The 24769-nt window shown below is 41.0% G+C and overlaps 3 protein-coding genes across 6 annotated transcripts in view; 1 reads left to right on the top strand and 2 right to left on the bottom strand.

The window, feature by feature from the left end:
- The window catches only part of LOC139746649 (carbohydrate sulfotransferase 9-like), a 67324-nt gene extending 59886 nt beyond the window's left edge, over positions 1–7438 (bottom strand). The window contains exons 1-2 of one of the 4 annotated variants that reach the window (XM_071658074.1): positions 7321–7438; positions 3279–3378 (exon numbers count right to left, since the gene is read on the bottom strand). The gene's annotated coding sequence lies outside the window, so the exon portion shown is untranslated. Of the gene's footprint in view, positions 1–3278; positions 3379–6965; positions 7287–7320 lie in introns of those variants that run through there. The other 3 variants (XM_071658077.1, XM_071658075.1, XM_071658076.1) reach the window with 3 other exon arrangements.
- Positions 7439–14957: 7519 nt separating this feature from the next.
- LOC139746389 (uncharacterized) lies at positions 14958–19278 on the top strand. Its single transcript, XM_071657593.1, has 2 exons — positions 14958–17654; positions 17889–19278. Exons 1-2 carry the CDS (start codon positions 17641–17643, stop codon positions 18490–18492), a joined length of 618 nt encoding a protein of 205 aa, XP_071513694.1. The 5' UTR covers positions 14958–17640; the 3' UTR covers positions 18493–19278.
- A 4013-nt stretch (positions 19279–23291) lies between these two features.
- LOC139746594 (uncharacterized) lies at positions 23292–24673 on the bottom strand. Its single transcript, XM_071657996.1, has 2 exons — positions 24519–24673; positions 23292–24265 (listed from the first exon to the last, which is right to left on the bottom strand). Exons 1-2 carry the CDS (start codon positions 24530–24532, stop codon positions 23500–23502), a joined length of 780 nt encoding a protein of 259 aa, XP_071514097.1. The 5' UTR covers positions 24533–24673; the 3' UTR covers positions 23292–23499.
- Between the last annotated feature and the right edge of the window lie 96 nt (positions 24674–24769).

A 24769-nucleotide genomic window follows, 5' to 3' on the forward strand; every position in this document is an offset into this window, starting at 1 on the left:
TGTGACTCACTTCCACTTCCATGGTTCCATCCGCTGCCAAATCCACTCCCAGATATCTAAAACACTTCACTTCCTCCAGTTTTTCTCCATTCAAACTTACCTCCCAGTTGACTTGTCCCTTGACCCTACTGAACCTTATAACCTTGCTCTTAATCACAATCACCCTCAGCTTTCTTCATTCACACACTTTACCAAACTCAGTCAACAACTTCGGCAGTTTCTCATCTGAATCAACCATCAACAATTTATCATCAGCGAACAACAAATAACTCACTTCCCAAGTCCTCTCATCCACAACAGACTGTATACTTGCCCCTCTCTCCAAAATTCTTGCATTCACCTCCCTAACAACCCCATCCATAAACAAACTATACAACCATGGAATAATCACACACCCCTGCCGCAAACCAGCATTCAATGGGAACCAATCACTCTCCTCTCTTCCTACTCATACACATGCCTTACATCCTTGATAAAAACTTTTCACTGCTTCTAGCAACTTACCCCCACATTATATACTCTTAACACCTTTCACAGAGCATCTCTATCAACTCTTATCATATGCCTTCTCCAGATCCATAAATGCTACATACAAATCTATATGTTTTTCTATGTGTTTCTCACATACTTACAATGAGTGAGGAAAGATTGACAAAGAGGATATATGTGTCAGGGGTGGAGGGAACGAGAAGAAGTGGGAGACCAAATCGGAGGTAGAAATATGGAGTAAAAAAGATTTTGAGTGATAGGGACCTGAACATGCAGGAGGGTGAAAGGCGTGCAAGGAATAGAGTGAATTGGAACGATGTGGTATACTAGGGTCGACGTGCTGTCAATGGATTGAACCAGGGACATGTGAAGCATCTGGGGTAAACCATGGAAAGTTCCGTGGGGCCTGGATGTGGAAAGGAAGCTGTGGTTTCTGTGCATTATACATGACAGCTAGAGACTGAGTGTGGACAAATGTGGCCTTAGTTGTCTTTTCCTAGCGCTACATTGCACATATGCAGAGGGAGGGGGGTTGTCATTTCATGTGTGGCGGGGTGGCGACGGGAATGAATAAGTGCAGACGGTATGAATTACGTACATGTGTATGTACATGTACATGTCTGTGTGTGTATATATATGTATACGTTAAGATGTATAGGTATGTATATGTGCGTGTGTGGACGTGTATGTATATAGCTGTGCATGTGGGTGGGTTGGGCCATTCTTTCATCTGTTTCCTTATGCTACCTCGCTAATGCGGAAGACAGCAACAAAGTATAATAAATATAAATAAGATAAACATTCTTTAAAGCAAACACATGATCCACATGTCCTCTACCACTTCTGGAACCACACTGCTCTTCCCCAATCTGATGCTCTGTACATACCTTCACCCTCTCAATCAATACCCTCCCATATAATTTCCCAGGAATACTCAACAAACTTATACCTCTGTAATTTAAGCACTTACCTTTATCCCCTTTGCCTTTGTACAATGGTACTATGCAAGCATTCCATCAATCCTCAGGCACTTCACCATGAACCATACATACATTGAATATTCTCACCAACCACTCAACAACACAGTCACCCTCTTTATTAATAAATTCCACTGCAATACCATCCATACCTGCCGCCTTGCCTGCTTTCATCTTCTGCAAAGCGTTCACTACCTCCTTTTCCTTTACCAAACCATTCTCCCTGACCCTCTTACTCCACACACCTCGAACAAAACACCCTATATCTGCCACTCTATCATCAAACACATTCAACAAACCTTCAAAATACTCACTCCATCTGCTCACTTCACCACTACTTGTTATTACCTCCCCATTTGCCCCCTTCACCGATGTTCACATTTGTTCTCTTGTCTTACGCACTTTATTTACCTCCTTCCAAAATATCTTTTCATTCTCTCTAAAATTTAACGATACTCTCACACCCCAACTCTCATTTACCCTCTTTTTCACCTCTTGCACCTTCCTCTTGACCTCCTGCCTCTTTCTTTCATACATCTCCCAGTCATTTGCACTATTTCTCTGCAAAAATCGTCCAAATGCCTCTGTCTTCTTTTTCACTAACAATCTTACTTCTTCATCCCACCACTCACTACCCCTTCTAATCTGCGCACCTCCCACCTAATGCTTCTACTTAATGTTTCTACCTAAAGCTCCAGTCTATCTACTACTTCTATCTATTGTTCCTACCATTTTGCCAAGAGGTAGGACTAGCGCAGAGTGCTCACCACAGGAAAATCAGGTGTAGCAAAGAATGAGTTGTGCGGGTTAAGTGTTGTCAAGTTTTATTTATGACAAAGAGATTTTGTATGTTTCTCCCCTTTCTCTCAATATGTACTTGCGACTTATACAACATCCTTCTTAATATATTTGCCTCGTCCAATTCTATGTAGCTCTTGAATTTCTTTCCTTCATCTTAATACTGCATCAAGATCACAAAAATCCATTTCTACTACTTGAACTTTAAACATTTGTAAAAATGTGGTTTTGGTGCATTATACATGACAGCCAGAGACTGAGTGTGAATGAATGTGGCCTTTGTTGTCTTTTCCTAGTGCTACCTTGCGCACATGCGGGGGAGGAGGTTTTCATTTCATGTGTGGCGTGGTAGCGACGTGAATGAATAAGGGCAGACAGTATGAATTATGTTTTCTTTTTTTCTTTCATACTATTCGCCATTTCCCATGTTAGCAAGGTAGCGTCAAGAACAGAGGACTGGACCTTTGAGGGAATATCCTCACCTGGCCCCCTTCTCTGTTCCTTCTTTTGGAAAATGTAAAAAAACCAAGATGGGAGGATTTCCAGCCCCCCCGCTCCCTTCCCTTTTAGTCGCCTTCTACGACACACAGGGAATACATGGGAAGTATATGTATGTATATGTGTGTGTATACGTCTGTGTGTGTATATATATGTATATGCTGAGATGTATAGGTATGTATATGTGCATGAGTAAATGTGTATGTATATACATGTGTATGTGGGTGAGTTGGGCCATTCTTTCATCTGTTTCCTTGCGCTACCTCACTAACACAGGGAAACAGCGACAAAGTATAATAAATAAAAATAGAAAATAAAAAAAATCACCCAAAATAAACCAAGACTGGCAGGGTATTAATGACAGTTAACATGATAACATGATACACTAATACAAACAGTTACTGCACTAGCCTTAATGAAAAAGAGAAAAACAGCAACAGAAAACAGGTTTCCATATCATTGTAAAATCATAATCCTTGAGGTTTTGTAAAAACAAGTTACAAAACATGAACTCACCTTGGGAAGTATTGATGCTTCTGCATAAATATCTGCCTTGTATCCCTTGGATTAGAGCGAGAAGAAGGATGAACATAGCAGCCAAACACAGCATGCTCCTCTGAGAAGAAAAGGTAAAAACTATCAACTTTAGAAACTATCTCAGATATATTCATTTATCATCCTTGGGGACGAGGAGAAAGACTACTTCCTATGTACTCCCTGCGTGTTGTAGAAGGCAACTAAAAGGGGAGGGAGTGGGAGGGCTGGATATCCTCCCCTCCTGTTTTTCCTAAAGAAGGAACAGAGAAGGAGGCCAAGTGAGGATATTCCCTCAAAGGTTCAGTCCTCTGCTCTTAACACTACCTCACCAATGTGGGAAATGGTGGATATGCATGAAAAAATATATATACGTACGTAATGTATATATACGTACATACATACATACACATATACATATACACATATATACAAATGTACATATTCATACTTTTTTTTTTTTTTTTTGCTTTGTCGCTGTCTCCCACGTTTGCAAGGTAGCGCAAGGAAACAGACGAAAGAAATGGCCCAACCCACCCCCATACACATGTATATACATACGTCCACACACGCAAATATACATACCTACACAGCTTTCCATGGTTTACCCCAGACGCTTCACATGCCCTGATTCAATCCACTGACAGCACATCAACCCCGGTATACCACATCGCTCCAATTCACTCTATTCCTTGCCCTCCTTTCACCCTCTTGCATGTTCAGGCCCCGATCACACAAAATCTTTTTCACTCCATCTTTCCACCTCCAATTTGGTCTCCCTCTTCTCCTCGTTCCCTCCACCTCCGACACATATATCCTCTTGGTCAATCTTTCCTCACTCATTCTCTCCATGTGCCCAAACCACTTCAAAACACCCTCTTCTGCTCTCTCAACCACGCTCTTTTTATTTCCACACATCTCTCTTACCCTTACGTTACTTACTCGATCAAACCACCTCACACCACACATTGTCCTCAAACATCTCATTTCCAGCACATCCATCCTCCTGCGCACAACTCTATCCATAGCCCACGCCTCGCAACCATACAACATTGTTGGAACCACTATTCCTTCAAACATACCCATTTTTCCTTTCCGAGATAATGTTCTCGACTTCCACACATTCTTCAAGGCTCCCAGAATTTTCGCCCCCTCCCCCACCCTATGATCCACTTCCGCTTCCATGGTTCCATCCGCTGCCAGATCCACTCCCAGATATCTAAAACACTTCACTTCCTCCAGTTTTTCTCCATTCAAACTCACCTCCCAATTGACTTGACCCTCAACCCTACTGTACCTAATAACCTTGCTCTTATTCACATTTACTCTTACCTTTCTTCTTTCACACACTTTACCAAACTCATACTTGCCAAATTCATACTTGCTCACCTTTATCCATTCCCAGTGCCACCCCACCCCACAGAAAATAGCATTGCCACCCACTGCATCAGCAAGATAGCACCAGGAAACATAAGGAAGGAAGGCCACATCTGCTCACATCCATTCTCTAACTGTCATGTGTAATGCACCAAAACCACAGCTCCCTCTCCACATCCAGGACCCACCGTTCAACTAGATTTCTTCACTGCAGTAGTATTGAGTACAAATTCTTTTGATAATTTTCTTGGGAAGAGCATCTGTACTAAATTACTCTTGTCTCTACATCCAGTATATCATTTCCTGTTCTTATAATAACTATCACATCATTAAATTCTAATGGTATGACATGCATTACCTTACCCTAAGTACCAAAATGTGCTATCTTGAATGATATGTCAGTTCTAACATTAACAAAATACTAGGAAATCTATGTCAAATACTCTTTACTCTAAAGGCAATTATAAGATACTAGCTTAGTTCTTAATCTCAAATCTGCATGTCCTATCGATTTCCTACAATGTATGTGCAGGTCTTTAGAAATATTACCTGTGCGAAATGGATGAACAAATGCCTTGATCTAGTACACACTCTTAACACAAAAGTAAATTCAACTCTTCATACTCTGCAAAAGCCATGACCCAATACTAAACATTTCTGAAGATGTATGTGACCTCCCCACTAGTCCTTGCAACTGAAAGCTAGTTGATATTGTCAAAATACATCCCTTAATACATAAATGAATTTTTAAAAACTTTACCTCTCAGGAACTGAATTGTTCTTAATACTTTACAATGACAGTCATATTTCAAAGCAAAGTAAAAGTTTTACAGAGTTCACGATTAAAGTTTGCCAGCCAAAATCTAAAAAGGTTCACAATTTTTTTTGTTCAAAATCATAAGAGGGGGACAATTAACTAAGCTTGCATCATGGAATCAAAAAACCTAATTCATCTTTAGAGGATGTTGGGTTCATCTAGTGCAATTACAAGTTAATGCTAATCGAGGAGAGGTTTTCAGTGTTAAAGTACAGCCTCATGTTACGTAAGGCGTTCAATATTAAAGTACATCCTAAAGATATATGTCTACATCTCTTGATAATATATGTCTGGTGAGGTTTCATACATTTATGTACCTCATGCATCCTCAATTCTTATCTCCACCAAATCATAATAAAGAAAACTAGAGCTATGAAACTATAAAAATTCTAATCTAAAATTCTATTACAAAAACAGTAACACAAAACTTTCCTTCACCAAGAGTAACTTGCTGCTAAATCAATAAAAAAGCGTATCATGAGGCTGCTGTGAAAACACAAAAGTTCCAGTCCAACGGCACCACTAAAATAGCATGGATTTGGAAGAAACACTTGTCAGTGAACTCCTTATGCTTTGTAAAAATCATTTAGACCTGGAGAGCATGGCATGTTCTGAAGCATTTCTTCCACCTTACCACAATAAATAATTACAGCAGAGAGGACTATAGTGATCTGGAACAATGTGGGGCAAAGGTGTAATACTTCTGGAAGTCAATAGACCTATGAAAACCTCATCTAACTTCCCTAACAGCCTAAATTCATCTTATCTTAGTTATCAATTGCAAAAAAAGGGACCATTATGATGTTTGCATTCAACTGCTAAGGCTTTACTTACAGGAAGTATTTGCTATCACTGAGTTTATGTACTTCATCTAATCGTGGGTAGCCAACATTGCAAAAAGACAAGCAAAAGACAAGAGGGAAAATGTCCTTATTGTACAGTATTTCGCCTATAATAACGATTATTAAGGTAAAATCTGGTTCCTAAAAGGTATTAGGTGAGTTTTTATGGGTTGATTAACATTGGTATTTGACTTGCTTTCACTACACATCTTCCCTATTCATTATTCATATGCCTCCTTACTATTACACATCAATCATAGGAAAAAAAATAATATAACAAACCCCATGGCATGGAAAATTATGTATACACTTAGTTTCATCAATGAAGTTCTGAACAGACTTGCAAAGCCCAGACAGTATTAGGGTGCCATCAAGTACATCACTGTTAAAATATATCACAACGAAGTACCTAAGTACCTACACACTTCAGAAAACCTTAGTTAGACCTGGAGGTCAATAGCTGAGGATGAAAAGGCATTGTAATATATAGTGTTGCAGTACTTGTCTTCATAGTTCATGGCATAACTTACACTTGAGGTTCATCAACTCTAGGGGTCACATTTCGCCTGCCACATATCTCTATAATCCAATTCAATTCTGTTCCCTTATCACTGTATTAATTGCTGGACTTACCATAGCAGTTTTCCCTAAGTATCCCGACATGATAATGCTACAGCTATCTTGTCTCCCATCTCTGAACGGTCGTTAAGTCCTCATTACCTGTCATTAGCCCATGGATGAGGTCAAACACTAGCTTCAGACGGGCTGGTCTGCTCATTTTACTACCATAATGACAGTTCACCAAACATTAGAGGGAATATCAAGACTGTCTCTACATATAATACGTAGACTACACATGAAGCTAAAAGCAACACTACATATTGGACAGCTCTGGGAAGTGAAGGCCACCTTGGATTAAGCACTGATAAGCATGATAGAAGGTGTTACTGTGGCAACCCAGTAGCTTGTGGATACCCAGTTAACTTACTTCATGGTGTTCTTATCTGATTACTGAGATGTACACAATGGTGACATGATTACCTCCAAAGCCTCTGTCATGTTTCACGAACGAGCACACTAACCCGGTTCCATTTTCAATCAGGTCACGTGACGTCATGGACGACTATTTCATATACTAGAATATTAATGAAACTTGGGAGCGGGGGGCTGGAAATCCTCCCCTCTCGTTTTCTTATTTTTTTTTTTAATTTTCCAAAAGAAGGAACAGAGAAGAGGGCCAGGTGAGGATATTCCCTCAAAGGCCCAGTCCGCTGTTCTTAACGCTACCTCGCTATCGCGGGAAATAGCGAATAGTATGAAAAAAAAAAAGAAAAAAAAATAATGAAACTCATTATCAGTGGGTCAAATGTTAAGGTTTTGAGCTGATGGGAACTGGGCTGATGCCTTTTGGACACCAGAAGGTTTTGTGGACTTTCAGGGTTCATCTTTAATGTGGGAGGGAAGGATCTGTTAACATTCCTAAAGTTAAGGTCAACTTTAAGGTCACACACACACACACACACACACACACACACACACACATATATATATATATATATATATATATATATATATATATATATTTTTTTTTTTTTCTTTCTTTTAAACTATTCGCCATTTCCCGCGTTAGCGAGGTAGCGTTAAGAACAGAGGACTGGGCCTTTTTGGAATATCCTCACCTGGCCCCCTCTGTTCCTTCTTTTGGAAAATTAACAAAAAAAAAAAAAAAAACGAAAGGGGAGGATTTCCAGCCCCCCGCTCCCTCCCCTTTCAGTCGCCTCCTACGACACGCAGGGAATACGTGGGAAGTATGCTTAATCCCCTATCCCCAGGGGTAATATATATATATATATATATATATATATATATATATATATATATATATATATATATATATATATATATATATGGCGTGGTTGTCGATTACATATGTGATGTACGGGATATAGAAGGTTTAAATAATGTCTCTACTTAGCCAGTCTTTTCAACTAAAGGTTTTCTTTGAGAGGTTTAAGACCGTATTGGAAGCGCAAGTTCATTAACATACATAGCAGTTATTATACATAATCTTTACCCGTACCAAAAGTATACATAGCTTTGACTTGGTCCCGTTGTATCACTGTAGAAATAGTATCATGTAGAAATAGTATATTTACTGTTCATAAGCACGTAAGTTGAACAAGTTGTGATGACACGCATATCCCCTTGGTCCGTACATTAAAATCTATTAGAAATCACAAGTTAATCACTAGTTAAATGGGGCGAGCTGGTTATTTGGCCTTAGGTCAATCGACTGGCTGGGTCAATTCTAAGGTCATCTTAGCCGTCAATGTAATGTTATAATGACCAGAATCTTGATCACTTTCTTAAGATGTCAAGGAAATTAACTTATACGTTCTTTATTTGGCATATTATGAGCCTTCTAGTAAGAGAAGTCAAGTGTTCATTCTAGATAACCTGATCACAAAGGTGACCTCGGTGATAAACTATTGCCAAAGAACAAACTAATTATAAAAGGTCGACTATTGACCTCTTGAGGAGACTGAAATTAAATTATTGACTCAAATCTGTTATCGCTACGAACACTGGCCAAATTATGGTCAAATAAGTGACCAAAGGAACCAAACTTTTTTTGTGACTCTTGAGGAAAAGCCAAAAATATCAGGTTTCAAACTTGGTGGAGGTTATCACCTATTGTCATGTTCATTATCGTCATATGTTCACCATCATGTTCATTTTCACTGTTATGTTCACCATTACTTCTATCATGTTCACCATGTTCATTTTCACTGTTATGTTCACCATTACTTCTATCATGTTCACCATCATGTTCATTTTCACTGTTATGTTCACCATTACTTCTATCATGTTCACAATCACTATCATCACTTACAATATGTTTATCATCATCATGTTCATCATTCATAACTATAGTATTACCATCATGTTCATCATCACATACCATATATTCACTATCATGATGATGTTCACCATAATGATCATTATCATCAAGTTCATTATATCATTGTAGATCATCATCATGTTCACCAATACACCATCATCCCCAATATCACCATCTGGTCCATCATCATCATCATGTTCACCATCACTCACCATCATGTTCAATATCACCATCTGGTCCATCATCATCATCATCATCATGTTCACCATCACTCACCATCATGTTCAATATCACCATCTGGTCCATCATCATCATCATCATCATGTTCACCATCACTCACCATCATGTTCAATATCACCATCTGGTCCATCATCATCATCATCATCATGTTCACCATCACTCACCATCATGTTCAATATCACCATCTGGTCCATCATCATCATCATCATCATGTTCACCATCACTCACCATCATGTTCAATATCACCATCTGGTCCATCATCATCATCATCATCATGTTCACCATCACTCACCATCATGTTCAATATCACCATCTGGTCCATCATCATCATCATCATCATGTTCACCATCACTCACCATCATGTTCAATATCACCATCTGGTCCATCATCATCATCATCATCATGTTCACCATCACTCACCATCATGTTCAATATCACCATCTGGTCCATCATCATCATCATCATCATGTTCACCATCACTCACCATCATGTTCAATATCACCATCTGGTCCATCATCATCATCATCATCATGTTCACCATCACTCACCATCATGTTCAATATCACCATCTGGTCCATCATCATCATCATCATCATGTTCACCATCACTCACCATCATGTTCAATATCACCATCTGGTCCATCATCATCATCATCATCATGTTCACCATCACTCACCATCATGTTCAATATCACCATCTGGTCCATCATCATCATCATCATGTTCACCATCACTCACCATCATGTTCAATATCACCATCTGGTCCATCATCATCATCATCATCATGTTCACCATCACTCACCATCATGTTCAATATCACCATCTGGTCCATCATCATCATCATCATGTTCACCATCACTCACCATCATGTTCAATATCACCATCTGGTCCATCATCATCATCATCATCATGTTCACCATCACTCACCATCATGTTCAATATCACCATCTGGTCCATCATCATCATCATCATCATGTTCACCATCACTCACCATCATGTTCAATATCACCATCTGGTCCATCATCATCATCATCATGTTCACCATCACTCACCATCATGTTCAATATCACCATCTGGTCCATCATCATCATCATCATCATGTTCACCATCACTCACCATCATGTTCAATATCACCATCTGGTCCATCATCATCATCATCATGTTCACCATCACTCACCATCATGTTCAATATCACCATCTGGTCCATCATCATCATCATCATGTTCACCATCACTCACCATCATGTTCAATATCACCATCTGGTCCACCACCATCATCATGTTCACCATCATGTTCAATATCACCATCTGGTCCACCATCATCATCATGTTCCCTATCACTCACCAGCATGTGAATCATTACCAGCATGTGTTCCATCCCTCACCATCATGTTCATTACCACCATAATGTTCATCATCGCGATGGCATACAAGAAAAATACCAAAAAACAATTTTTTTTTCAGTTGGGTATTGTGTGTTTTTAGTTGTCCCCACAGACACTATAGCAACAGTAGTTCTTATACTGGAAAGGGCCATTTGTGGACTCACAAAAGGCAAATACGAATTAATAATTCGTCTGAGGATTATTTTGAGAAGCTGAAGGGATTCGTGTGTTTCTTATTCAACTGATGGTTTTCAATAGAAAACTGACGGTAGTTAATAGGCCTCCTGTAACCAACCAGTCATTTGCCATACGTCCTACCAATAAAAGGCTGATCTCTTAACAATGGCCTAATTCATTACTTTATTATTGCTCTTCTTATTTCCATGTGACATACATATATGTAATGTGTGCTATGGACAGCAATTTAGAAAGGGGTAAACTATACATACATTGAAAAAAAAGATTATATATATATATATATATATATATATATATATATATATATATATATATATATATATATATATATATAGGGGAGAAAGAATACTATATATATATATAGGGGAGAAAGAATACTTCCCACGTATTCCCTGCGTGTCGTAGAAGGCGACTAAAAGGGGAGGGAGCGGGGGGCTGGAAATCCTCCCCTCTCGTTTTTTTTTTAATTTTCCAAAAGAAGGAACAGAGAATTGGGCCAGGTGAGGGTATTCCCTCAAAGGCCCAGTCCTCTGTTCTTAACGCTACCTCGCTAATGCGGGAAATGGCGAATAGTTTGAAAGAAAAAAAGAAAGATATATATATATATATATATATATCTTTCTTTCTTTTAAACTATTCGCTATTTCCCACGTTAGCGAGGTAGCGGTAAGAACAGAGGACTGGGCCTTTTTTGGAATATCCTCACCTGGCCCCCTCTGTTCCTTCTTTTGGAAAAAAAAAAAAAAAAAAAAAAAAAACGAGAGGGGAGGATTTCCAGCCCCCCGCTCCCTCCCCTTTTAGTCGCCTTCTACGACACGCAGGGAATACGTGGGAAGTATTCTTAATCCCCTATCCCCAGGGATAATATATATATATATATATATATATATATATATATATATATATATATATATATATATATATATATATATATATATATATATATATATAAATATATATATATCCCTGGGAAGAGGGGAGAAAGAATGCTTCCCACACATTCCTCACGTGTCGTAGAAGGCGACTAAAGGGGACGGGAGCGAGGGGCTGGAAACCCTCTCCTCCTTGTATTTTGACTTTCTAAAAGGAGAAACAGAAGAAGGAGTCATGCGGGGAGTGCTCATCCTCCTCGAAGGCTCAGATTGGGGTGTCTAAATGTGTGTGGATGTAACCAAAATGAGAAAAAAGAAGAGATAGGTAGTATGTTTGAGGAAAGGAACCTGGATGTTTTGGCTCTGAGTGAAACAAAGCTCAAGGGTAAAGGGGAAGAGTGGTTTGGGAATGTCTTGGGAGTAAAGTCAGGGGTTAGTGAGAGGACAAGAGCAAGGGAAGGAGTAGCACTACTCCTGAAACAGGAGTGGTGGGAGTATTTGATAGAGTGTAACAAAGTAAACTCTAGATTGATATAGGTAAAACTGAAAGTGGATGGAGAGAGATGGGTGATTATTGGTGCATAAGCACCTGGGCATGAGAAGAAAGATCATGAGAGGCAAGTGTTTTGGGAGCAGCTGAGTGAGTGTGTTAGTAGTTTTGATGCACGAGACCGGGTTATAGTGATGGGTGATTTTGAATGCAAAGGTTAGTAATGTGGCAGTTGAGGGAATAATTGGTGTACATTGGGTGTTCAGTGTTGTAAATGGAAATGGTGAAGAGCTTGTAGATTTATGTGCTGAAAAAAGAATGGTGATTGGGAATACCTGGTTTAAAAAGAGAGATATACATAAGTATACGTATGTAAGTAGGAGAGATGGCCAGAGAGCGTTATTGAATTACGTGTTGATTGATAGGCGCGAGAAAGAGAGACTTTTGGATGTTAATGTGCTGAGAGGTGCAACTGGCGGGATGCCTGATCATTATCTTGTGGAGGCGAAGGTGACGATTTGTAGAGGTTTTCAGAAAAGAAGAGAGAATGTTGGGGTGAAGAGAGTGGTGAGAGTAAGTGAGCTTGGGAAGGAGACTTGTGTGAGGAAGTACCAGGAGAGAATGAGTACAGAATGGAAAAAGGTGAGAACAAAGGACGTAATGGAAGTGGGGGAGGAATGGGATGTATTTAGGGAAGCAGTGATGGCTTTTGCAAAAGATGCTTGTGGCATGAGAAGCGTGGGAGGTGGGTTGATTAGAAAGGGTAGTCAGTGGGGGGATGAAGAAGTAAGATTATTAGTGAAAGAGAAGAGAGAGGCATTTGGACGATTTTTGCAGGGAAATAATGCAAATGAGAGGGAGATGTATAAAAGTAAGAGGCAGGAGGTCAAGAGAAAGGTGCAAGGGGTGAAAAAGAGGGCAAATGAGAGTTGGGGTGAGAGAGAGTATCATTAAATTCTAGGGAGGATAAAAAGATGTTTTGGAAGGAGGTAAATAAACTGCGTAAGACGAGGGAACAAATAGGAACTTCAGATAAGCGGGCTAATGGGGAGGTGATAACAATTAGTGGTGATGTGAGAAGGAGATGGAGTGAGTATTTTGAAGCTTTGTTGAATGTGTTTGATGATAGAGTGCAGATATAGGGTGTTTTGGTCGAGGTGGTGTGCAAAGTGAGAGGCTTTGGTAAACAGAGAAGAGGTAGTAAAAGCTTTGCGGAAGATGAAAGCCGGCAAGGCAGCGGGTTTGGATGGTATTGCAGTGGAATTTATTAGAAAAAAGGGGGTGAATGTATTGTTGACTGGTTGGTAAGGTTATTCAATGTATGTATGACTCATGGTGAGGTGCCTGAGGATTGGCAGAATGTTTGCATAGTGCCATTGCACAAAGGCAAAGGGGAGATAAGTGAGTTCTCAAATTACAGAGGTATAAGTTTGTTGAGTATTTCTGGGAAATTATATGGGAAGGTATTGATTGAGAGGGTGAAGGCATGTACAGAGCATCAGATTGGGGAAGAGCAGTGTAGTTTCAGAAGTGGTAGAGGATGTGTGGATCAGGTGTTTGCTTTGAAGAACGTATGTGAGAAATACTTAGAAAAGCAAATGGATTTGTATGTAGCATTTATGGATCTGGAGAAGGCATATGATAGAGTTGATAGAGATGCTCTGTTAAAGGTGTTAAGAATATATGGTGTGGGAGGCAAGTTGTTAGAAGCAGTGAAAAGTTTTTATCGAGGATGTAAGCCATGTGTACGAGTAGGAAGAGAGGAAAGTGATTGGTTCTCAGTGAATGTTGGTTTGCGGCAGGGGTGTGTGATGTCTCCATGGTTGTTTAATTCATTTATGGATGGGGTTGTTAGGGAGGTGAATGCAAGAGTTTTGGAAAGAGGGGCAAGTATGCAGTCTGTTGTGGATGAGAGAGCTTGGGAAGTGAGTCAGTTGTTGTTCGCTGATGATACAGCGCTGGTGGATGATTCGTGTGAGAAACTGCAGAAGCTGGTGACTGAGTTTGGTAAAGTGTGTGAAAGAAGAAAGCTGAGAGTAAATGGGAATAAGAGCAAGGTTATTAGGTACAGTAGGGTTGAGGGACAAGTCAACTGGGAGGTAAGTTTGAATGGAGAAAAACTGGAGGAAGTGAAGTGTTTTAGATATCTGGGAGTGGATTTGGCAGCGGATGGAACCATGGAAGCGGAAGTGAATCATAGGGGAGGGGAGGGGGCGAAAATTCTGGGAGCCTTGAAGAATGTGTGGAAGTCGAGAACATTATCTCGGAAAGCAAAAATGGGTATGTTTGAAGGAATAGTGGTTCCAACAATGATATATGGTTGCGAGGCTTGGGCTATAGATAGAGTTGTGCGGAGGGTGGATGTGCTGGAAATGAGATGTTTGAGAACAATATGTGGTGTGAGGTGGTTTGATCGAGTAAGTAGTAATAGGGTAAGAGAGGTGTGTGGTAATAAAAAAAAAAAAAAAAGCGTGGTTGAGAGAGCAGAAGAGGGTGTTTTGAAATGGTTTGTTCACATGGAGAGAATGAATGAGGAAAGATTGACCAGGAGGATATATATGTCAGAGGTGGAGGGAACGAGGAGAAGTGGGAGACCAAATTGGAGGTGGAAAGATGGAGTGAAAAAGATTTAGAGTGATCGGGGCCTGAACATGCAGGAGGGTGAAAGGCGTGCAAGAAGTAAAGTGAATTGGAACGATGTGGTACACCGGGGTCGACGTGCTGTCAAGGGATTGAACCAGGGCATGTGAAGCGTCTGGGGTAAACCATGGAAAGTTGTGTGGGGCCTGGATGTGGAAAGGGAGCCGTGGTTTCGGTGCATTATCACATGACAGCTAGAGACTGAGTGTGAACGAATGTGACCTTTGTTGTCTTTTCCAAGCGCTACCTCGCGAATATGCTGGGAGGGGGTGGTTATTTCATGTGTGGCGGGGTGGCGATGGGAATGAATAAAGGCAGACAGTATGAATTATGTACATGTGTATATATGTGTATGTCTGTGTGTGTATATATATGCATACGTTGAGATGTATAGGTATGTATATGTGCGTGTATGGGGGTGGGTTGGGCCATTCTTTCGTCTGTTTCCTTGCGCTACCTCGCTAACGCGGGAGACAACAAAATAGGTGGTCAAGACTTTAAACAGGTGATTGACGTAGATGGTTGAGGAGCCCTAAAGGCCAATTAGTCAACCATCCAACTGCAATTGCTTGTCACAACTCTGGGGGGGGGGGGGGGTGTGAACGGAGTCCAAGAACAATGGGTGTATCTTTATCAAGGACTTCCTGTGATAATTCCCACCCGTTATCTATATGACGTCTGGCAGGTGATAAAAATGTGGTCCTCCTTCGGCTGATAAAAATGTTTCCCGTTCAGCTGTAAGAGGGAAATACCTAATCCATTGTCATAAATGATGACGAATGTGTGACATTCCCTGCAACTGATTCAAAAACCCTTCATTGATATCACTGATTCATATTCATAGTATAAGCTATTGAGGAGACGAGGGTGGACAAGAACTTTTTTTTATAGTAATAAGGAAATAAATATCAAAAACTCAGTTACAGTTGTCAACAAAGTTGTACGACCACTGAATCATTATGAAGTATGTGTGTGTCCTCTGCATTAACTTACACTATCAATAGAAACACTCTACATTTAGCTGCAGCACAGGAAATCTAACTGTTACTTCTTTTAATGCAATTTCATCATGATATAGATGGGAAGTACTTCAGCAGTTTCAGAATTGATTGACTGGCTGCAAGCAAAGAATGGCCTTAGAATGGTTAGACGAAACAAGTGGCGTGCCTCAGGGACCATTTCTTCTTCCCATATAATATCAATGTAGTGTTACTAGGCTGGGAAATAAATATATAGCAGAAACTGAGCGTCCACAGCTGCAATCATACATTGATAACTTAGGCACACAGGTGAGAAACTAATTTCTAATGTTATTAAAAATGCAGTTTTAGACATCTGAAATAAAAACTATAGAATGAATTCCGAAGACCTACGAAATTTGTTAATGAGGCTTAGACAACCTCCAGCTAAATCAGAGCATAAATTAGACATAGTAAAAACGACAACAAAATTCAAGGCAACATAGGGAGTCAATATTAAAGAATTGATTTTACTCTTCATAGTTCACTGTTGCGTCCATTGTCAATGTATGCAATTTTTGTCACCCTAAAAAAGGAGAACCAAGCTGCTTCTTGTGGACCGAGAAATAAATCCTATGAGAATCGATCAGACGACTTATGTAATCATTCAGATTATAAAAGAGAAGATTTTAAAGGTGACTTGTTACAGGTATTCAAAATGATCCGAGGCTTCGAATCGCTCAGTCTAGGCAGTCATCTAAGGCAAAATCAGTAGGGGAAGTTTACGTACCATAGTGGATACAGACTCGAGGGCAAAAGGTTTACTTCGCATCTTGAATTGAACTTCTCCTTCAATCGTATTTTTCATGGAAGAAAGTTGTTGAGAGCAACACTACAGATACGTTATAAAAGACTGGTACTTCCAGACTCGAACCTTTACATTTCTGATCTTCCACAGACAGCCAAGGAAAGACCAATTGGTCTGCTAATGTCCCCTTTTCATCATATTTCCCTTCAAGAAAAGTTGCTAAAAAGACAAATAAGACAGAAAGCTGCAACAAGGAGGTGCATAGATTGAAAAATAGAAAGGAAATGGTCATTTTGGGAGAATAGGTTGTGATATATGAGAAAAACATATGTCATGCTACCAAGAATCCCTTATCTTGGTGGACCAGGAATGGAAGGCAGGAACGGTGAGCAAATAAGACTTCATTATTTCCGTTCCATTTCATCACAGAAGACCACGTCAAGTGTACGTACAACGTGTATGGCACGACATCTGACTTCATCATCTCGTAGCAGTGAATAACACCAGTAAATTGAAGACTTCCACACTTGCAGACGCTAACGGTAGCATGAAAGGGGCGTGAGACTGCACATCTTTATCAGCAACGCGTCGGTTCTTATCTAACATTCATCAATTACTTGAACTAGAAATCTCTCCGGAAACCTCAATTACTGGGTTTCCCAGATGCTGACGTCTGTGTGAGGCCGAGATATGAGGCTTCAGTCACCTATATAAGGCACAGGGTCTCACTGTAATGCCGACATCGTTCAACAAGCCTAGCCCAGTTCACCATTCCCACCTGCTCAACACACACATCTTGGATCACACACCAAGACAATGGTCCATATCATGTAAGTCCTCAATGACTGACTGATTTAGATACTTTTCCATCTTTCTTAAGGTTCATAGTCCATATATTCATCTTTTCCGCCCAGTTTGCACAATTTTGAACTCCCATTAAGATGTTTAACTTTCTGTGTAATCTTCAAGTGGTTAGTAGTTTATATGGATTAAGTTTACAGAAGCAATAAAACAAGTGTACTAGTATAACGCAGTTATTAATGTCTTATTTATTCATTATTCAGGTTTGTGAGTTTGTTCGTGATGGCGGTGGTAGCAGGGATCAGCGGTTACCCCGGGGCCTACGTAACAGCTCCCCCCGAGGTGGCAGCCCAGTGTCCCTGGCCCCCAGGGGACTACCCTCTCCTCCTACCCAACCCGGCTGACTGTGGCTCCTTCTACATGTGTACCTGGCAGTCGGTCGCCCTCCTCCAGCACTGCCCAACACCTCTACACTTCAACCCTGAGCTGCAGGTGTGTGACCATCCTGCACACTACCCCTGTGTCGCCTCCACCACACCTGCCCCAGTGGTCAACACCACCACACATGCTCCTGTGATGAACACCACCACGGATGCTCCACTGGTCAACACCACCACGCATGCTCCAGTGGTCAACACCACCACGGATGCTCCAGTGGTCAACACCACTACGCATGCTCCGTTGGTCAACACCACCACGCATGCTCCACAGGTCAACACCACCACGCATGCTCCACTGGTCAACACCACCACGCATGCTCCACAGGTCAACACCACCACGCATGCTCCACAGGTCAACACCACCACGCATGCTCCACAGGTCAACACCACCACGCATGCTCCACAGGTCAACACCACCAGTCAATAAGGACAACAATAAGAGGTCGGTGGAGGAGGACGAGAAGGAGTGTTGGCCCGAGGTAGCCCCAGCGGTGCCCTTCCTTTACACACGTCGTGGTCATCTTTCCCTAAATCCCAGGGATCTTTCCCTAAATCCCAGGCATTGTCCCACTATCTTCGTGTGCTTGGAGAGTGGCTCTGCCATCCCCCATCACTCATCAATGAGTCTCCACTTTCATGTCAACCTGCAAGTGTACAAATTCCCTTACAAAGTACATTTGTGGCCTTCCATTACGGTGTAGACTCTCGCCATACCTCCTGTAACAGATTGCAAAGCAACCCCTTCCCCTCCCCATTCCCCATTATTAAGTCATATATACACAAACCTGACTTGAACTCTGTGCTCCCCATTACCCATTATTAAGTCATATATATACAAACCTGACCTGAACACTGTGCAAGATCATATTTAATGCATTTTGCATCAAGGTATCGTAATCTTTTTTTCTTTTTAAACATGCTTGTATTGCATCTCTCTTACGTTCACTACGTTCTCATGTATAAGCTGTGTATGCAGTTCACCCGACGCAATTATGTGATAATGATTATATCTTTAATTATAAATGATCTTTATCATTTATTCCTATTGTAGCCTATTACTCAACTTGCCAGAGTTCGCCAACTACTCTAAGGCACACCATTTTGTTTATATTTGGAAATGATATACCCATTTCTAGCTGTCATTCTAAATGACCTGCTCATTGTTTTTACTTATATATTGTACATAATAAAGACGTATAGGATCATTTATTAAGAGAATGGTATCATTATATGAGACTTGTAATGACCTATTTATCTACTTAAACATTGTGTGTTCGTAATCGAGATTGCGTCAGACAGGAAAACAAGAAACAATTTCGTATTATTGGGAAGGGTCAGGTATCCTGATTAAACATGAAAATCATTAGAGTTACAACACTACTTGTAAATCAAAATATCAACGTAATTCATGTTTCTTTGTTTTTTTTATGAATCAATGTTGAGGGTCAAGTCAATTGAGAGGTAAGTTTGAATGGAGAAAAACTGGAGGAAGTGAAGTGTTTTAGATATGTGGGAGTGGATCTGGCAGCGGATGGAACCATGGAAGCGGAAGTGAATCATAGGGTGGGGGAGGGGGTGAAAGTTCTGGGAGCCTTGAAGAATGTGTGGAAGTCAAGAACATTATCTCGGAGAGCAAAAATGGGTATGTTTGAAGGAATAGTGGTTCCAACAATGTTGTATGGTTGCGAGGCGTGGGCTATGGATAGAGTTGTGCGCAGGAGGGTGGATGTGTTGGAAATGAGATGTTTGAGGACAATATGTGGTGTGAGGTGGTTTGACCGAGTAAGTAATGTAAGGGTAAGAGAGATGTGTGGAAATAAAAAGAGCGTGGTTGAGAGAGCAGAAGAGGGTGTTTTGAAATGGTTTGGGCACATGGAGAGATTGAGTGAGGAAAGATTGACCTAGAGGATATATGTGTCGGAGGTGGAGGGAACGAGGAGAAGTGGGAGACCAAATTGGAGGTGGAAAGATGGAGTGAAAAAGATTTTGAGTGATCGGGGCCTGAACATGCACGAGGGTGAAAGGCGGGCAAGGAATAGAGTGAATTGGATCGATGTGGTATACCGGGGTCGACGTGCTGTCAATGGATTGAATCAGGGCATGTGAAGCGTCTGGGGTAAACCATGGAAAGTTGTGTAAGGCCTGGATGTGGAAAGGGAGCTGTGGTTTCGGGCATTATTGCATGACAGCTAGAGACTGAGTGTGAACAAATGTGGCCTTTGTTGTCTTTTCCTAGCGCTACCTCGCACACATGAGGGGGGAGGGGGATGTTATTCCATGTGTGGCGAGGTGGCGATGGGAATGAATAAAGGCAGACAGTGTGAATTGTGTGCATGTGTATATATGTATGTGTCTCTGTGTGTATATATATGTGTACATTGAGATGTATGGGTATGTATATTTGCGTGTGTGGACGTGTATGTATATACATGTGTATGGGGGTGGGTTGGGCCATTTCTTTCGTCTGTTTCCTTGCGCTACCTCGCAAACGCGGGAGACAGCGACAAAGCAAAATAATATATATATATATATATATATATATATATATATATATATATATATATATATATATATATATATATATATAATCACATATGATCACCGTTTTCCGCGTTAGCGAAGTAGCGCCTAGAACAAAGGGAAGCCATATCCATTCTCTAGTTGTCATGTGTAATGCACCGAAACCACAGCTCCCTATCCACAGACCTTCCCATGGTTTACCCCGGTTGCTTCAGCTACCCTGTTTCAGTACACTGATCGCACGTCGACACCAGTATATCATATCATTCCAGTTCTCTGTCTCGTGCCCGCCTTTCATCCTCCTGCATGTTCAGACCCTGATCGTACAAGATCTGTTTCAATCCATCTTTCTATTTCCAATGTGGTCTTCTAGTTCTCCTTGTTCCCTCCACCTCTGACATATATATCCTCTTGATCAATCTTTCCTCACTCATTCTCTCCATGTGACCAAACCATTTCAACACACCCTCTTCTGCTCTCTCAACCACACTTTTTTTATGCCCTTTGATTACTTACTCGATCAAACCACCTCACACCACATGTACTCAGTCTTTTCATTTCCAACATATGCACCCATCTTCCGCACAGCCCTATCTATAGCCCATGCCTCGCAACCATATAAAATATTGTTGGAACCACTACTTCTTCGTGCCTCGCAACCATATGATATTGTTGGAACCACTACTTCTTCATACATACCCATTTTTGCCCTCCCAGATAACGTTCTCTCTTTCCACACATTCTTTAGCGCTCGCAGAACCTTTGCCCCCTCCCCACCTATAACTCACTTCAGCTACCATAATTCCATTCGCCTCTAAGTCTACCTCCAGATATCTAAAACACTTTACTTCCTTCAAGTTTTTTTCCATTCAAACTCACACCCAACCCTGCTGAGCCTAATACCCTCAACATTTACTCTCAACTTCCTCCTTTCACACACACTCTTCCAAACTCATTCACCAGTTTCAGCAGTTTCCTGCTCGAATCTGCCACCTAACGCTGTATCATCAGCAAACAACAACCGACTCTCTTCTCAGGCCCTCTCATCCCGCACAGTCCGTATACTCGCCCCTCTCCAACACTTTTGCAATAACTTCTCCCATCATTCCACACAGGTAAATCACGAAGAAAAAAAAAGACGTGTATCAGGAATATACTAGTAACTACGTGGAAAAATGAAGTACGAAGATCCTAGTACTTTCATGAATATTCCCTTCACCAGGGGTACAGAGATAAGCAATACAGGTAGGTGGAACTTCACCAGGGGTACAGAGATAATCAATATAGGTAGGTGGAACAGATATATGGGGAAGGATAAAGGGAGTGACCTCTTCAGGTAAGGGTTAGACGAAGGTTAAGAAATGTGACCACTTAAAGTAAGGATTAAGGCATGATTTACCTTGTCAACCCGGCCACGTTTACAGCTATGGATATAAATCATATATGCCTTAAACAGATATTGAGACTGTTAGGATATACTGTGTTTAATGATACTAGATTCTATGATAAATCTACCTACAGTGCTCGGGAGACTGTGTTATGGTATTTGGTACAAAGTAAAATCACTTCAAGATACGAAACACGACCCAGGAGGCTTCGGTGGGGGGTTTGGACAAGCGTACGAAGACGTGGTCGTTTGAGGTCGTTTATCGAGACGACCTCACATGGCTTCTGAACAGGTAAGGTTGCTCAGAGTTGAAGAGCATCGTTAGCTTGGCATCGCTTCGGTAGTTCGGTAATAATGATATTTCTTTAATATGTTCCTGGCCTTCCGTGTACTTTCTGTCCTCTGCCGTCGAAACGTAGCAAAGATGAATATATATATATATATATATATATATATATATATATATATATATATATATATATATATATATATATATATATATATATCACAGAATTGTTGGTCTGTCTCACCAAATCCGATTTCAAAGCCTGTCTTCAACCTATTGGCATTCCTTCAAATTCAAAGTCTGATTTTCTCTAAATCTAAATGTTTTTCTTCCTGTGGTCTGGTTTACGTTTCTTTGAAACACCAATGCATAAACCTTGGGAACTAATAGAAAAAGTCGAGAGGAAAACACCAAATATGGAACCAGAGTTTAGAATTAACATCTCGAGAAGAGAATAGACGCCTTACATATGTCCATCATGGAAGCATAAAGAGTAAGGGGTGACCTGATCACAAGTTTTTTGAAATATGTTGTGATGAAATGATCAAAGTCCATAACATGAAATTAAGGAAGAGAGCAAAGAAAAGAATGCGAAGGGTAGAGGATGAATGGAATTCACTGAGTTATATGTGACTGCCACTATGAACATCATCATACAAAAGTGAACAAGAATTGTGCCATAGTTTAAGAAGAAGAGAAAAAAAATGGGGCCCAGACAAAATAGGGCTACCTCTACGTACATCAAAATAAGTAATTTACAGCCAAAGTCCATTCACTGTAAGGGAACTCATCAATATTCATCCCTTGTGTATATGATAAAAAAAATCTACTTATTTGCAAACTACTAAATAGGAGAAATATGTTACAAACTATTAAATAGGAGAAATATGTTACAAACTATTAAATAGGAGAAATATGTTACAAACTATTAAATAGGAGAAATATGTTACAAACTACTAAATAGGAGAAATATGTTACAAACTATTAAATAGGAGAAATATTACAAACTACTAAATAGGAGAAATATGTTAAATTTTTCCTGTAATACTTTATTGAAAATATATACATATCTATATCTTATACAAAGTATGTAGAAAAAATACGGTACACAAAGTATACATCTCAGGAGAATAGTTAAAAAAAAATATTAATACTAACTCCAGATAACTATAATGCTTGAGTATCACTTAGAAGTGAATTGTGGTGGTTTAGGAGAGATTCTACACCTAAACGGAGGGTTATTACACACTGGTGACGTTGATCACTGGGGCAGTCGTGGTGGTGTTGACCACTGGAGCAGGCGTGGTGGTGTTGACCACTGGAGCAGGCGTGGTGGTGTTAACCACTGGTGCCGGTGTGGTAGTGTTGACCACTGGGGCAGGTGTGGTGGTGTTGACCACTGGGGCAGGTGTGGTGGTGTTAACCACTGGTGCCGGTGTGGTAGTGTTGACCACTGGGGCAGGTGTGGTAGTGTTGACCAATGGGGCAGGCGTGGTGGTGTTGATCACTGGGGCCGGTGTGGTAGAGGTGACCACTGGGGCCGGTGTGGTAGTGTTGACCACTGGAGCAGGTGTGGTGGTGTTGATCACAGGAGCAGGTGTGGTGGTGTTGACCACTGGGGCCGGTGTGGTGGTGTTGACCACTGGGGCCGGTGTGGTAGTGTTGACCACTGGAGCCGGTGTGGTGGTGTTGACCACTGGTGCCGGTGTGGTAGTGTTGACCACTGGGGCAGGTGTGGTGGAGGCGACACAGGGGTAGTGTGCAGGATGGTCACACACCTGCAGCTCAGGGTTGAAGTGTAGAGGTGTTGGGCAGTGCTGGAGGAGGGCGACCGACTGCCAGGTACACATGTAGAAGGAGCCACAGTCAGCCGGGTTGGGTAGGAGGAGAGGGTAGTCCCCTGGGGGCCAGGGACACTGGGCTGCCACCTCGGGGGGAGCTGTTACGTAGGCCCCGGGGTAACCGCTGGTCCCTGCTACCACCGCCATCACGAACAAACTCACAAACCTGAACCAAAAAATATATAAACCAAACGTTGATGAGTCCAGTAAACTGGGCAAGTTTGGCTGGGTATAGCTATGACTTTATCTAGCATTCATCTATCTATTTATTTATTTATCTATCTAAGATCAGCATCTTACGCAAAATATCAGTATCACACAAACTTCAACGACAGAGATGAAGGCATCTAAATACTATAGAGCACTGTTATAATATATATATTTCATGAAAAACCATTTGAAATTAGTTAAGAACTTACCTAATGTGGAGCATGGTGTAAGCTAGGCTAGCGAAGCAGTTCAGGTCCAGCTACGTGAACAATGTCGGTTCTACAATGTGTGTGTGTGTCTCCCATGTCCACTGGGGTTGGCTTATATTGCCGACGGGCATGGGACATTCCTTACTGTATCAGTGAAGACGTCACAACCCCTGGGAAGCCGTCAGGTGAGATTACCATGTCTCTCGCGAACACGGACTGATAATTTTTTTTTTTTTTTTCGATAATGGCTA

Source organism: Panulirus ornatus, chromosome 65 (assembly GCF_036320965.1).
Source record: "Panulirus ornatus isolate Po-2019 chromosome 65, ASM3632096v1, whole genome shotgun sequence".
Taxonomy (NCBI): Eukaryota; Metazoa; Arthropoda; class Malacostraca; order Decapoda; family Palinuridae; genus Panulirus; species Panulirus ornatus.